This window comes from Schistocerca nitens, chromosome 8 (genome assembly GCF_023898315.1).
Source record: "Schistocerca nitens isolate TAMUIC-IGC-003100 chromosome 8, iqSchNite1.1, whole genome shotgun sequence".
NCBI classification, from domain to species: Eukaryota; Metazoa; Arthropoda; class Insecta; order Orthoptera; family Acrididae; genus Schistocerca; species Schistocerca nitens.
In genome coordinates this window covers 607745079-607762297 of record NC_064621.1, presented here as the reverse complement: position 1 = coordinate 607762297, position 17219 = coordinate 607745079, and the positions used below count along the sequence as shown (strand labels likewise).

Sequence of the window (17219 nt, the reverse complement as noted above, 5' to 3'; positions counted from 1 at the left end):
TTGAGGTTCGCCGATGACATTGTAATTCTGTCAGAGACAGCAAAGGACTTGGAAGAGCAGTTGAACGGAATGGACAGTGTCTTGAAAGGAGGATATAAGATGAACATCAACAAAAACAAAACAGGGATAATGGAATGTAGTCAAATTAAATCGGGTGATGCTGAGGGGATTAGATTAGGAAATGAGACACTTAAAGTAGTAAAGGAGTTTTGCTATTTAGGGAGTAAAATAACTGATGATGGTCGAAGTATACAGGATATAAAATGTAGACTGGCAATGGCAAGGAAAGCGTTTCTGAAGAAGAGAAAGTTGTTAACATCGAGTATAGATTTAAGTGTCAGGAAGTCGTTTCTGAAAGTATTTGTATGGAGTGTAGCCATGTATGGAAGTGAAACATGGACGATAACCAGTTTGGACAAGAAGAGAATAGAAGCTTTCGAAATGTGGTGCTACAGAAGAATGCTGAAGATAAGGTGGGTAGATCACGTAACTAATGAGGAGGTATTGAATTGGATTGGGGAGAAGAGAAGTTTGTGGCACAACTTGACTAGAAGAAGGGATCAGTTGGTAGGACATGTTTTGAGGCATCAAGGGATCACAAATTTAGCATTGGAGGGCAGCGTGGAGGGTAAAAATCCTAGAGGGAGACCAAGAGATCAATACACTAAGCAGATTCAGAAGGATGTAGGTTGCAGTAGGTACTGGGAGATGAAGAAGCTTGCACAGGATAGAGTAGCATGGAGAGCTGCATCAAACCAGTCTCAGGACTGAAGACCACAACAACAAGACGCCAAACAGGCAACCTGCAAGTGGTGGTAGGTTCTAGGATAGCGGTCTAATAATACAGATGAGACGGCCCTTAACGCTCCTAAACTCAGATTCATTACAGTGAGTGACATCTCTAAAATGTTAGCACTCTAATATCTGAGACACCAAAAATGCCTGTAACTCTTCCACATCAATATTTTCCTAATCCTTACTCAAAACTATTTCTTGTTTGTTGATAACAGTTAGCAAATTTTATCGTGAAATCACATGACGAAAATGTTTATACTGTACCAGGACTCTTATCCAGCGATTATAGTCCTTGTTATCCATTCACGAAAGGTGATAACTATGGTTTCATTCACAAATAACAAACTTGAAATGGCATGTGGTAAATTTTTGAGTTGCATGAGGATCCGAAACCAGCACTTCGTCGGATTGCTAACGAAGCACAATCAGAAGTTAAGACATCTAATATTTTCAGCACGGTACTCGACATGTGATAATTACATGACGACATTAGTAAACATCATTCAGACTATTTAAATCAAGTACCAAGCAAATATCAAGTGAGTTCAACAGGATAGTTTGTGTCTCTCCAGGTAGTAATTCGACTACCACAGTGCTGCCAAGCGTCTTCTACAATGTTGCCAAGTCCCACCCATCTCGCAGCAGGAAGAATAAAGCCAATACGTTTTTTGGGTGGCCTATCAGTTCAGCAGCAAGACTTACACTTCAAAACTTCACAGACGCAGCGGAGGCAGCCGCTCCTATCATAACTGACTTTATTTTATTTTTGTTTTAGTCTCTAGGTTATCAGAATATTCAATTGACAATTATTAAAAAAAAGTTCAGATGTGTGTGAATTCTTATGGGACTTAACTGCTTAGGTCATCAGTCCCTTAGCTTACACACTAGTTAACCTAAATTATCTTATGGACAAACACACACACCCATGCCCCAGGGAACACTCGAACCTCCGCCGGGACCTGACAATTGTCGAGGAGTAATAGTTTCAACAGAATGCTTAATTAAGTGAAGAGTCGAATGACAGAAGTTTTCAAATTAAAAGAAATTTTAAAAAAGTAGCGTGAAGTGGCATCTATACACAGCGATGTACACCAACAGGGGTAGTTGTCAGGCGTAACTTACCCACTGCTTACAGAAAAAAGGCGTGTTAAAAGTTCCTACTATTTGGGGGCTCTCTTTGGTCAGTTCATTATTTAGCTTTAAAGAAATGTCCTGATTCCTTTTTCCAGTCTCATTTTTTACAAATGTCCAAATAATTCTTATCTTGTTGCAGGAGGAACTTTTTCTTCCAGAGACAAATTCTGACGCTCTCATAATTTTGCTTAAAATTTTGTAAAACAGTTTGTAATGTGTTTAACCCTGTCATCATCTATGTTTTTTCTTCCTTATTTCGCATAATATTCTGATCATAGTTCAAGTATTTACATAACAGCATTGCAATCTCGCTGTGTATGTACAAACGGCATCAAGTGCAGCCGTTCCGGTTCCCACGACTCTTTTTGTAAATTGTATGAGAGAAAGACAGGTTATATGAAAAGGAAAGTGACTTGACCATAGTTTCACAATAGACACGCCCGAAACATTTAAGATGAAATCTTCGCTTAATATTACCTTGTTCCGTTTAGAAGGTCGAAAGTTTAATAATGCGTCGCGTTGTTTCATGAATGACTCGAAATCGCCCAGTCCAGCCTTGTGTATTGGTGCCTATTACTGTTAACTTCCTATGAATTTTGAATCCCTACTTCGACAGGACAAGCTGCACAATGTCAGAGTATCATTGTTTTTATATTTATAATCCCTCTCAATGGAAATGGCAACTACTGCTTCGACTTCTCAGAATGGTACGTGCCCGCTGATGCCTACGTAGAGCCCTTACTCCCTGTGAACAAAGCGAAACGAAAACCTGCGCGGAAATGAAACGATAGCGATAAAGACGACAGACAAGGACAGAAGCTGTCTAGCATCGTATGACAGAACAATGCTGGAAAGGGGGTGGCCAGATCGGGCAACTAATAAAAAGGTACTGACTCGGACTGGGGAGAAAAAGAAATTCAGGGCACGATTATCTCGGACATAGTGCCGCCTCCGTGCCAGTGAGCGTGGATCCCAAAACCTGCTCGCGTTTTCTCACATGAAATCCCGAAAACCTTGGACCTACTTCAGCCATCTACGTGCGTACATTCACACCTATGTGCTCGGTAGAGTGTTCGCAAAACGACATTCAACCCATTTCTCTACCGTTCCACTCTCGAACAGTACGCGAGGGAAACCAACACCTGAGTCTTTCCATGTGAGCTCCGGTTTCTCTTATTTTATTATGCGGTCATTTCTCCCTATGTAGGTAGGCGTCAACAAAGTATTAGGCATTCGGAGGAAAAAGTTGGTGATTGAAATGTTGCGAAAGATCTCGCTGCGACGAAAATGGCCTTTGTTTCAATGACTGCTACCTCAGTTCATCTGACGATCTCTCCAGTTTCTTTTAATGAGATATCAAGCGAAATTTGTAACTGGATTGAGAAGGGAGGGCGCACCATACTCTCTCCCGTTGGTCCAGGGAAGTGCGTTCGGAGCGTTGCTGTTCGTGTGGTGTGTTTAAAAGCAGCATGGATATTCAGTCATATATTGATAACATTTCAAATTGGTATAAAAATGTTCGTGTGGTGTGTTTAAGAGCAGCACAGATATTCAGTCAGATGTTGATAACGTTTCAAATTGGTATAAAAATTGGCAACTTGCTTCAAATGTTCAGAAATGTAACATTGTGCACTTTATAAAAATGAAAAACGTAATATCCTACGACTACAAGATCAAGGAGTCACAGCTGGAATCGGTCAACCCATACATATATCTGGGTGTAACACATGGTAGGGATCTGAAATGGAACGGCGAGATAGGTTCAGTCGCGCGTAAGGCGTGTGTCAGACTTCTGTTGATTAGCAGGATACTAAGAATATGCAATGATTTTATAAAGGAGTGTCCTTACAGAGCGGTAGCACCACCTATCCAAGAATACTGCGCAAGAGTGTGAGACTTGTACCTAATAACAGTAACAGGGCATATTGACTGCGTGCCAAAAAGGGCAGCACGAATGTCGCAAGTTGGTCACGAAGACGCTCAAGAACTAAACTTGCAACAATTGAAGATGAAGCAAACTGTCCCGTGAAATGCTTCTTACAAAAGGCATCTTGGGGTGAAGTACAACCTCGAGACTAACTACAGCTCTCACAGAGGGCGTGGGCAATCACTCTTCCCGTGTTCTACAAGTAAATGGAACGGGAAGGAATTTTAACACGTGGTACAGTGGAGAAGTACATTCTGCCACGTTCTCCACGGTTGTTTGCAGAGTGCAGACGTAGGGGGGGGGGGGGAGAGAGAGGTCGCTAGGATACACTCCGAGGCACCCGTGAATAGTAAATTGCGCATTGAGGGTAAGGGCGGGGCCGGGTAAAAACTGCAGAGTGAGAGCAAAGCCCAGACTGTACACACCTGCCTCTCGGAGAGCCCCAGGTTGGCCGCCAGCTCGGCCTTGCGGCGGATGGTGATGTAGCGGCTGTAGTGGAACTCCTTCTCCAGCTCCAGGCGCTGGTGGTCGCTGTACACCACCCGGTACTTGTCCTTGGTCCGCGTCTTGCCTGCGGGACAGAGAGCGCGCCGTTAACACAGCGAAGGCAACGGTTCTGAGCAACCGTAACTCGCCCACGAAATAAGTTTACACTTAAAACACTTCGTGCAGCCTTCCAGAAAGGAAAAGGAGACTAGCACAAATACAACTGCATAGAACTCAGTGGTGTTAAATGTTATCAATCGTAGCACATTGGCATAGCCCTCTTGTGTTATTTATATCACACAAGCAGCATACAGTGGCACTAACTGGTCAAATATTCTTATGCAGTCCTAGACCGGACGACATACTTTTGTAGCAAAGCGGGACATATGTCGAAACAGGTCATGGCAAAAAAGCAGAGTTTTTTATTATTATTTGTGGCTGGTTGCGTCTTCCGCCAACAGTCCTTAACTCAATGACAACCACAGAGTTCAACAAGATCCAACACGGATAAAAAATATATATATTTCATTAACTTATCAACTAAGACAAGTTGTAGGGCCAGTATTGGCTTGCATGTATCTATTTGTCAACTGTATCTCTACAGAAATTGCACCGTGGGTAATATTATCCCTTCCAGAGATACGAATTTTCAGTTTTGCGAGCAGAAATTTCTGAAATATTGCAACGGCATTTCATACATATATACTGACAAATTAGCAATGACTTGACGCTAGCTTGGAGCATGTACATGGAGTGCGTGGGGACAACAAGTGTTTGGACACACGCGTATTTCTTGACATGCGTCTGCGGGCGTCGTGTGGACGTGTCTGCTTACACAATTCCCCCAACGAGCCAACATCTTGCTCTGTTAAATGGCTGTAAGCTGAAGTAGCGTCACACGAAGTAGATATCCGTACGGCTAAGTGGGTGTCAGTCCCCTGCCTGTCCTACTTTCAAGATGGACTCTTCCGTATCGCTCACACGACAACGGGCACACCCCATCAGATGTGGCGTGCCGCAAAGTTCTATTTTGGGTCTTCTTTCGTTTCTAATACATAAATGATCTTCTACTTGCCGTTTCGGAACATGGAAACTTCGTCCTTTTGGCTCGTGAAACATCTGTAAGAACAGAAAGTAGTACTAATCCCCTTACTGAAAAGGAAGCAAACTAAGTACTTGAAAACGTCAACGGATGGTTCGAGGCAAATGAATGATCGTCGAATTTTGACAAGAGCTGGCGCCTACACCTCACTGCTTCTCATCGAACTTTACAAGCTATCAAAATAGCTTCCTGAAACAATGAAATTCGAGAAGTTCAAAGTATGAAGACTTTGGGTCTACAGGTAGGTCACATCCTTAATTAGAAAACCCACAGCCTAGAACTAATGAAGCATCTTAGTTCAGCTACATTTGCCGCAAGACTGATTACTGCTGCAGTTAATGATAAAACTATACTGCACGTATCCATCCACTAATGAGTTGTGGAACCATTTTTCGAAGAAACTCAACTTACTGGGGTAGTATGGTAACATTAGAATGCATCAGGCAGTTAAAAGAATTATAAAGTGGGATTAATTCTAGAACATCCTACAGAGAAATCCTACAGAAGGTTGTATTTTGACGCCTTCTTCACAATATATATACCTTTTTCAAAAAATAGTAAAAGACAAGGGACTAAAACCTCTACAAACACTTCCAGGGCTTAGCACGAGTACAGATAGGACTCAAATACATGCGTACACATGTGTGAAACAAGTAGGAGGAGTATGTCAGGTCTCTTGTGGCTTTGTGGGTGATGTAGAGGAGTTTAAGAACGGTTTATAGTACAATACTTTCCGTTGGACAACTCGTTCTACTCTACTGAAGAGTATATTCGTAGAAACTCTAAATATTAGATCTTTTACGTTATTTTAAAATTAGCACTAACACAACGGCCTGTCCACTCCAGTTCGTCGACGCCCTAGTCTAAAATGGGATATATGCAGTTCCACAACCCGGTGACACAATCGACCTAGTGAAAGAAAACCATTAATAATTGGCAACCAATTCTGTACAATCGCAATAAAGTCATGAGATGTTCAATTGACTCTTTTATTAGAACATGTTACGCCTTTCGGGATTTCACCCATCTTCAGACATCACAAACTTCAACTCCTTCCTAACCAACCAGGCGTACAGCCTTGACAACTCAAAGAAAGTGTCCAATACAAAATTGTTGAGGCTTTCGTGGCCACTTGTTGACAAATTGCCTATTGGCTTCTGTCTCGGGTTCTTCGGCCGACGTTCATCTAATGATTTTTCTGACGTTTCGCCAGCACGAGTGGCTGGCATTGTCAAAGCTTCACCCTCCATTGCCGGTGGTGAACTGGAGCCGAGCTCGCGGGCGCAGACTATATGTACCTGGCGCGCCAACGTCCGAGGGCTTTCTGCCATACATTCCCAGAGTGACGGACAGAATCGGCCGTATATTGCGCAAACATGGCGTAAAGACGATCTTCAAACCGACAAGGAAGATCAAAGAGTGTCTTAGATCGGCGAAGGAGAAAAGAGACCCACTTTCAATGTCGGGAATATACCGCATACCATGCACATGCGGAAAAGTTTATGTCGGGATGACTGGACGATCCATTAACACCAGGATCAAGGAGCATAAGCGACATTGCAGGTTGGGGCAGGTGGAGAAATCGGCCGTGGCAGAACACGCACTGAATGAGACCGACCACGTAATAAAATTCGCCGACACGGAAGTTCTGGCTGTAGAGAACCACTATCACACGCGCTTGTTCAGAGAAGCTGTAGAAATACAAAAACACGCGAACAGTTTGAACAAGAAAGAGGAAAGCCTTAAGGTCAACGGATCCTGGCTTCCCGTACTGCAGCGAACGACCGTCGCAGGTAGCAAGAGGAGAACCGCACCGGAAATGACCGCGGAGAAGCCCTCGGACGTTGGCGCGCCAGGTACATATAGTCTGCGCCCGCGAGCTCGGCTCCAGTTCACCACCGGCAATGGAGGGTGAAGCTTTGACAATGCCAGCCACTCGTGCTGGCGAAACGTCAGAAAAATCATTAGATGAACGTCGGCCGAAGAACCCGAGACAGAAGCCAATAGGCAATTTGTCAAAGTGTCCAATAACATATGACTAGGACTGCGACACAAGCAGTCCTGGGGCAGAGCGTATACGCAGCAGATGACCATACCGGCAAAAAGACAAAGACTAGTAGAAATCCTTAGATAACACGGGAGACATTGAATGTAATTTACGAAAGACGAAATTTTTAAAATGCTGTAAATAAAGCAGGCGAAAGGGAATACAAACATCTAAAAGAGGAGATCGACAGGAAGTGCAGAATGGCTAAGCAGGAATGACTAGAGGAGAAATGTTAGGATTTAGAAGCAGGTATAACTATGGGAAAGATAGATACTGCCTACAGGAAAAATAAAGAGGCCTTTGCAGAAAAGAGAAACAGCCGTATGAACATCAAGAGCTCAGATGGGAAACCAGTCCTAAGCAAGGAATGGATACCTGTAAGGAGGAAGGAGTATATAGAAGATATATACAATGGAGGTGTACTTGAAAGTAATATTATAGAAGTGGAAGAGCACGAAGATGAAGAGATGGGAGATACGACACTGCGAGAAGAATTTGACAGAGCAGTGACGGAAGTCGAAACAAGGTCCCGAGACTAGACAACATTCTGTCAGAGCTACTGATAGCCGTGTGAGAGCCAGCCATGACATAACTCTTCCATCTGGTGTGCAAGATGTATGAGACAGGTAATATACCCTCAGATTTCAAGAAGAATATAATAATTCCAATTCCAAAGACATTAGGAGCTGACAGGTGTGGACACAACTGAACTATCAATTTAATAAGTCATGGTTGCAAAAACTAACACGAATTATTTATGTAAGAATGGAAAAACTGGTAGAAGCCGACCTGGGTGATGTCAGTCAGGATTCCGGAGAAATGTAGGAACACGCGAAGCAATACTGACCCTACGACTTGTCTTCGAAGACAAGTAAAGCAAAAGCAAACCTACGTTTATAACATTTGTAGATTTAGTATTCAATCTGTTCATTAAGCAAGCAGTAAAGTAAACCAAAGAAAAATTTTTAATACGAATTAAAGTTCAAGAAAAAGAAATCAAAACTTTGAGGTTTACCGATGACATTGTAATTCTGTCAGAGATACCAAGGAACTTGGAAGAGCAGCTGAACAGAATGGACAATGTCGTGAAAGGAAGGTGTACGATGAACATTAACAGAAGCAAAACAAGGATAATGGAATGCAGTCGAGTTAAATCAGGTGATACTGATGGAATTAGATTAGGAAATGTGACTTTCAAAGTAGTTGATTTTTGCTATTTGGGCAGCGAAATAAATGATGGCCGAAGTAGAGAGGATATAAAATGTAGACTGGCAATGGCAAGAAAAGCGCTTCTGAAGCAGAAGAATTTAACATTGAATACAGATTTAAATGTTAAGATAACTTTTCTGAAAGTATTTGTATGTGTGAATGTATGTGTATGGAATGTAGCCATGTGTCGAAATGAAACATAGACGATAAACAGTTTAGACTAGAATAGAATAGAAGCTTTTGAAATGTGGTGCTACAGAAGAATGCTCAAGATTAGATGAGCAGATCAGTTAACTAATGAGGAGGCACTGAATAGAATTAGAGCAGAATGAAATTTATTGAACACCATGACTAAAAGAAGACATCTGCTGAAAGGACACATTCTGAGCCATCAAGCTACTACCAGTTTAGACTGGTAGTAGCTTGGTGGCTCAGAATGTGTCCTATCAGCAGATGTCTTCTTTTAGTCATGTTGTTCAATAAATTTGGAGGGAATTGTTGAGGGTAAAATTCGTAGAGGGATACCAAGAGATCAATACAGTAAATATATTCAGAAGGGTGTAGTTTGCAGTAGTTATTCGGAGGCGAAGACAGTTGCACAGGATAGAGTAGCATGGAGAACAGCATCAGATGAGTCTTCGGACTACACTACCGAAACGGAGTACAATATAACTTGAAAATTAGTTAATTTTTCTCTATCAGCTCAGGATAGCTGGACAAATGTCAGGTGTTAGGGATGACTAAGCAACTAATATGTACCAAGGCATTAAATCTGCAGTACGGGGTGCAGACATTGAGGCTATGGCCAAAAAACAACCCACGCGGATCAGATCGAACGACCTGTGGTGGTTCGAGGTACGTGGGAGAATAGCGGAGGAGAAACAGATGGCATATCATAAAAAAAAATTAGTTCTGAGCACTATGGGACTTAACATCTATGGTCATCAGTCCCATAGAACTTAGAACTACTTAAACCTAACCAACCTAAGGACATCACACAACACCCAGTCAACACGAGACAGAGAAAATCCCTGACCCCGCCGGGAATCGAACCCGCGAACCCGGCCGCGGGAAGCGAGAACGCTACCGCACGACCACGAGCTGCGGACGGCATACCATCGATGGCTAATAACGAAATCCGACATGTCTCGCTGTATAGAGGGCAAAGAGCAAAGACTCCCAAGAAGCAATAAGTAAAGCCAAGAACGAGGCATGGCAGAGTGCTGCAGCAGACATTGAGATGAGAATGGGAAATCACAGCGCAAACAACGCGTAGAATGCCCTCGAGACATCATGCAATTTCGAAACAAATAGCAGAGTCGGTACTCTTCGCGACCTCATGGAGAAACAAACAACTAGAGGTACAGTTACTCATTTAATCTTAGCAGATCTGCAAAAAAACTTGTGATAACCGGTCCACAGAACAGGTTGTGCACCATCATGATAATTGCGGTAGTATCGCATACATTTGTTAAAGAAAGTTACACAGCAACTCTGTACATGCTGTACTAGTAAGGTTGAAGAACATTATTTAAATAATGACAAATGTAATGTTGTGGCTTAAACCATTTTAACAGTTATCCGTGAAGGTGGTCCATGACTAAAACCGGTCGATATTTGGGTTCAAAATAAAAATAAAATAAAATAAAAGCGGCTGATGGTCAACATTAATGTTGGAAAGGACTAAGGCAAGGATAAATTTAGACAAATTGCCTATGAAGCGCAGCGAGCTGATGCTATATATAGATTAAAATCGACAGTCGAGATCGCAATAATGTTATAAATTTAGACAACATTGTCTATGGAGTACAGGGACCTGACGCTATATTTAGGTTAAAATCAACTGTCGCAATAGTACAGGGTGATTCAAAAAGAATACCACAACTTTAGGAATTTAAAACTCTGCAACGACAAAAGGCAGAGCTAAGCACTATCTGTCGGCGAATTAAGGGAGCTATAAAGTTTCATTTAGTTGTACATTTGTTCGCTTGAGGCGCTGTTGACTAGGCGTCAGCGTCAGTTGAGGCTAAGATGGCGACCGCTCAACAGAAAGCTTTTTGTGCTATTGAGTACGGCAGAAGTGAATCGACGACAGTTGTTCAGCGTGCATCCAGCAAACATTTGTTCGCAGCCCAGGAAAATCGACTCGCAGAGCTAGCAGAGAGCTGCAAATTCCACAATCAACTGTATGGAGAGTCCACATTGGCACTTATCTGTCCGTAACTACCTGAACGTCAACTACCCGAGGCGATGGATCGGCCGCCAGGCAGCCCGTGACAGAGCGCTTCATCACTGGCCTCCAAGAAGCCCTGATCTTACCCCCTGCGATTTTTTCTTATGGGGGTATGTTAAGGATATGGTGTTTCGGCCACCTCTCCCAGCCACCATTGATGATTTGAAACGAGAAATAACAGCAGCTATACAAACTGTTACGCCTGATATGCTACAGAGAGTGTGGAACGAGTTGGAGTATCGGGTTGATATTGCTCGAGTGTCTGGAGGGGGCCATATTGAACATCTCTGAACTTGTTTTTGAGTGAAAAAAAACCTTTTTAAATACTCTTTGTAATGATGTATAACAGAAGGTTATATTATGTTTCTTTCATTAAATACACATTTTTAAAGTTGTGGTATTCTTTTTGAATCACTCTGTATTATTGCGATCTCGACAGTTGATTTTAACGTAAGACAAGGATGCTCTGTAGCGCCTGCCTTGTTCAGCAACTCGTTCGAGGTAGACCTTAAGAGAGGGAGGAATAGGTGCTGCGGAATGGGGGCGACCACAGAAGATACAACTTTGCGCAACCTCTCTTCGCTGACGATCGGGTTGCTGTAGTCGCAGATACGGATGTCGCAAGGTACAAGCTGCGAAAGATGTGCGCTTTACCAACTCGCTCCCGATGTCAACTACGGGCATCTTACGACGAAATTCTTTAATGGATAAGGGCTTTTTATTTTTTACACAGTTGATGTGATCCTATGTTGCCACGCCGCAGGTGCACAATCGTATTCTTACCGGAAACAAAACGAACACGCATTAATCTAAATGCAGTGATTCTCCTTCCTAATGCCCAGTTCTTCAACAGTAGACCATTTTCGCTAACAAGAAGTAGAATCAGGAAATTGTAGACGTAGAATGCTGAATTCCGTTTCTCGGGTAAATATTTTGTGATTTTTGTGAAACAAAGTCTCAGTAAATCGATTTTGATAAAGTTCGTTAACCGCTGGTTGCAGTTTCTTCTTTCATGTTCATTTATAGTGATAATTTCTTCCGATGAGCCTTTCTATAGTACAGAGGCGTTTAAATAAATGTCTCCCTTAACTCTTACCCTACAAATTTCGTTAATTAGGTTAACGTTCAATGTTGAAACCAAATACGAACCCGGTCACAGACAAACTGTCCACCAAGAATCTCAAGAATGCGTACGCAAATTTCAATTTATTATTTATCACTGAAAGATTAAACTTACTGCAATAAACTTATAGCATTGACAGGTAGTTTCTATAAACCCTTACCCAGGTTAAATGCCCTTCAACTTTGCCGTTCAACTTTGAATCGCTCGGCCCAAAATTAACGTAAACCGAATTCGAAACTTTTCAATAACTCTCATTGTTGCCCATGAAATAATGAATGAGTATTGAATTAATTAGACAGTTCCTGATATTTCACTGGGTCCAGAACGCGATTTAACTCTGACGTGGTAATTAATCATCCAAGTTGATTCAGTATTCGCTATGAGATGTATTGCTATTTCTGTACATTACATGCGACGCGTAAAAACATTTAACGTCAGCGTCATTCATTTAAATCATTCCTAGACTTCATCCGAACTGTAAGAAATTCCATCGAAGTTGGTTAATAAATCGACTTTTGAATATCAGTCGTAAAATATTATATAGCTCCGCATGAGACTATCATTCCGTTCTGAGCTTTCTCGGTAGTGCTTCATATTTTAATTAAATTTTTTAAGTAAACTTTTAATGCCCAGATTGCAATTTTCCTATTACAATGAACCCTTTCAGGGCCTCTGGCAACAACTGTGTACATTAATTTCACTGTGTATTAGCTGGAACAGAAATATTTTTCGCCAATGGGAACCTGGGGTACACATTTGTGAGTGAGTGTTCAGTCCTTTCACCATGTGCCAGTGCTGCCAACTGTACAGTTGTATACTGTGATTGTCATTTTGCACGGCCATTTTATTTATAGCAGTAGAGAATATTTCATCATTGGCTATTTTAGTCCATAAATTGAGGCCATGTGTAGAAAGTATATTTTGAAATAGGTACATATTTTTGTATAAATCTCACAAAGAAAAATTTTCCTTCCTCTAGAAAAGGTTAAAGTATGAAAACTAATTTTCGTTGCGATCTTCAACCATCTTCAGATCTGTGAACAGATGGAGGAAAAGTAACCTAATAAAATTTCGTACACTCAAGTAGGATATACAAACACTGTAAATGCTGACCAAAAAATGTGAGGAGTTCTAATAGTAAAGGTCAATATTTGACAGATCCATTTAACATTGTAGTATAAAATATGTTGATGCTTATAAAATAATGTAAAAAAGCAGTGAACATGCATAGGAAAACATAATTAGCTGTAGTCATGCAATGACATGCGTTCGTAAACACAAAGACAGTGTGTTGTTTAAAGACATCACCGTGAGGAAGCCAGGTTGTAGACCCGCCGAAAGAATTTTAGACCAGAAATCTCAAAGAGCTATGTCCACATCCAAGTGAATTTTGAATTTATAGAGATAGCGAGTCAATACAGAATCCCTGCTTTGTAATTTTAACTTGGTGCCATTATAATCTTTAAAGTTTTAACATTCACTTGGATGTAGGCTTAAACCTTTTAAGATTTCTGGTCTAAAACTTTTCCGAGAGATGTATAACATGGCTTCCTCAGGGTGATGTTTTTAAACTACGTACTGGCATTGTCTGGATATTAACGATAGGCTTTAATTAGAGGAAGACATTTCTGAGAATGTACGTTTGGAGCACAGCATTGTGTGGTAGTGCAATATGAACTGTGGGAAAACGGAACAGAAGAGAATCGAAGCACTTCAGATCTGGTGCTGCAGACGAATGTTGAAAATTAGGTGGAGTGATAAGCTACGGAATGAGGTTCTCCGCAGAATCGGAGAAGAAAGGAATGCGTTACAAAAATGAGAAGTAGAAGGGACAGGATGTGAGGACATCTGTTAAGACATCAAGAATGACTTCCATGGTACTAGAGGGAACTGTACACGGTAAAAAGTGTAGAGAAAGAGATTGGAATACATCCAGCAAATAATTGACGTCGTAAGTTGCTAGTGGTACTCCGAGATTTCCCCGGTGCATGTTTCACTATTATTTTTCCTTCCTTCTGTTTCTTTTACGACTATCGAATACCAGTTCGCATCAGTCCTGTAATACTCCGCATAATGCTTTTTTCATCTTGTCGTACACGGTTTCAAGCTCTTAATCATCTGCTAGGGACTTCTTTCCACATCCCACAGATTCTCTCCGAGGGTTTCAGGGAATGCGACTAACGTGATTTAACGTAAGGACATAATGAGGAGAGGTAGGTATCGCTCGCCAGACGAGACGAGAACACGGCGTGCGTGCGGCCTCCCGCGGCTCTTCTGGGAAGAGCAGAAGAAAGCCGGCCGCCCCTACCTGCTGCTGGGTCGCCGCCGCCGCCATGCCTGCGATGCGATGCGAGGCCGCTCAATTGAAACGTCCGGCCGGGCCCGGCAGCTCCAATAAAAGCGGACGCCGCCCGCCCGCCGGCCGGCACAAAAAAACGGGAGAGAGCCGCAGACCGAGCCTACAGCCTACCCTGGTCCCTGGCCGGGCCGCGGGCCGCCCTTTTACGATCCCCCGCTCTGCTCTGCTCCACTCACGATAGCACAGGCCCAGGCCGCAGCTGTAATGGCCAATTAGCCCGCATCCAGCGTCCAGCCTGCGCCGGGCACTACTAAAAAATAATTGGCCTTTCTTCCCCGGATCTCCGTGAACGCCCCACAAGACAGTCCACCTTCGCCTCCTGCCAGTGTCATCAATCGTGGACTGCCCTCTCAACTCGGCGACTGCTAATTCGGTACATACTCAGAATCTATGCGTTGCGACGATTACAGCAACAGCTACGTTTGCGGCTGTACCCTGCAAACCACTGATCTGCATGGCAGAGGGTGCTTCATCCACATCTACATGGATACTCTGCATATCACATTTAAGTGCCTGGCAGAGGGCTCATCGAACCACCTTCACAATTCTCTATTATTCCAATCTCGTATAACGTGCGGAAAGAATGAACACCTATATCTTTCCGTACGAGCTCTGATGTCCCTTATTTTATCGTGGTGATCGTTCTTCCCTATGTAGGTCGGTGTCAACAAAATATTTTCGCATTCGGAGGAGGAAGTTGGTGATAGGAATTTCGTGAGAAGATTGCGTCGCAACGAAAAACGCCTTTCTTTTAATGATTTCCAGCCCAGACCCTGCATCATTTCTGTGACATTCTCTCCCATATTTCGCGATAATACAAAACGTGCTGCCCCTCTTTGAACTTTTTCGATGTACTCCGTCAGTCCTATCTGGTAAGGATTCCACACCGCGCAACATTATTCTAAAAGAGGACGGACAAGCGTAGTGTAGGCAGTCCCCTTAGTAGGTCTATTACATTTTCCAAGTGTCCTGCCAATAAAACACAGCCTTTGGTTAGCCTTCCCCATAACATTTTCTATGTGTTCTCTCCAATTTAAGTGGTTCTTAATTGCAATACCTAGGTATTTAGTTGAATTTACGGATTTTGGATTAGACTGATTTATCGTGTAACCGAAGTTCGAGTTCCTTTTAGCACTCATGTGGATGACCTCACACTTTTCGTTATTCAGGGTCAACTGCCACTTTTCGCACCATTCAGATATTTTTTCTAAATAGTTTTGCAGTTTGTTTTGATCTTCTGATGACTTTATTAGTCGATAAACGACAGCGTCATCTGCAAACAACCGAAGACGGCTGCTCAGATTGTCTCCGAAATCGTTTATATAGATAAGGAACAGCAAAGGGCCTATAACACTACCCTGGCGAACGCCTGAAATCACTTCTATTTTACTCGATGACTTTCCGTCAATTACTACGAACTGTGACCTCCCTGACAGGAAATCGCAAATCGAGTTATATAACTGAGACGATATTCCATAAGCACGCAATTTCACTACGAGCCGCTTGTGTGGTACAGTGTCGAAAACCTTCCGGAAATTCAGGAATGTGGTATCGATCTGAAATCCCTTGTCAATAGCACTCAGCCTGTAATTTAATGGATTACTCCTACTACCTTTCTTGAATATTGGTGTGACCTGTGCAACTTCCCAGCTTCTCGCTGTACCAATTATTAGAGGTACCTCCCGTTGTATTCGTGCACGGAAAACTGACAGAATGCCCGCTTAGATACCCCTGTGCGCATTCTGATTTTTTTAAAACTTGTCTTCGCAGAAGCTAAGGCAGCAAAACGTAGGGGATTGTAGCGTATGCCCATATTCCTCACAACTGGCCCTGTAAGCACTGTTAAGTAGGATTTGGTGGGACAGTTGAGGTCTATTGTCGGCCGCCTGCCACTGTAGGTACGGCAGCTACTTCGTGACACCCCGTCACGTGTCAAACACGTGGCCATTCGTACTGCTCTTCTTTGTATTTTTATTGCGGTCTCCAGTCCGAGGACCGGTTCGATTCAGCTGTCCTCGTCAGTCTATCCTGTATGAGTCTCTGCAGGACTAGCACAACTTGTACAGCCATTTGAATCTAATTACTGTATTTGAGCCGTGGTCTTCCTTTTCAATTTTTACCCTCCAGACTTCCCTCCGTTACCAAACTAACAATTCCTTGACGCTTCGAGATATGTCCTACCAGTGAACACCTTTCTTGTAGTCAATTTCAGCCGTAATCTCGTTTCACCCTCATACGATTCAGTGTCTCCTTATTGTTTGTTCGATCTACGCACGTAGTCTTCAGCATTTTCCTGCGATTTGCATACTTTCAATATCTCCTGTTAATCCTGTTTGCTATGTTACCATACACTTGAGCAATAATTAATAATGGTTCGCACGCGTGCCTTATCAGCCCCCTGACTGCATTTCGCCAGTACCCTCCCGATGAACTGGTGTTGCGCCTGCTACAGCCACCATTTAGCGTATACGATGTATCTGTTTCCCCAGCCTCACACATCGTTACAGCCCGTTATTTGCATGAGCTGACGGATTCCAGCTGTAGCTCAACATTATTGTAATCATAGGGTACTACAACTTTGCTTTTGATGAAGTGCACATCTTTACGTTCATGAATATTTCAAGTGAGAAACCAGTCCATGCACAACTTTGAAATCTTATCAAGATCTGACTGAAAGTTTGTGCAGTTCTTTTCAGGTAGTTCTCATAGGTAACTTCATCAAGCGCGAAAAGTCTGATATTACTCATCAGATGAAGAAGGCCGCCCCTTCACGACCGATCTAACAAAAATGACTGGCGGTTTCT

The 17219-nt window shown here is 42.6% G+C and overlaps 1 protein-coding gene across 1 annotated transcript in view; it reads right to left on the bottom strand.

Moving 5' to 3' along the window:
* The window catches only part of LOC126199693 (homeobox protein CDX-1-like), a 73516-nt gene extending 59125 nt beyond the window's left edge, over positions 1–14391 (bottom strand). The window contains exons 1-2 of the mRNA XM_049936620.1: positions 14310–14391; positions 4282–4427 (exon numbers count right to left, since the gene is read on the bottom strand). Of these exons, the coding sequence (XP_049792577.1) occupies positions 4282–4427; positions 14310–14391 (228 nt within the window). The remainder of the gene's footprint in view (positions 1–4281; positions 4428–14309) is intronic.
* Positions 14392–17219: the final 2828 nt, after the last annotated feature.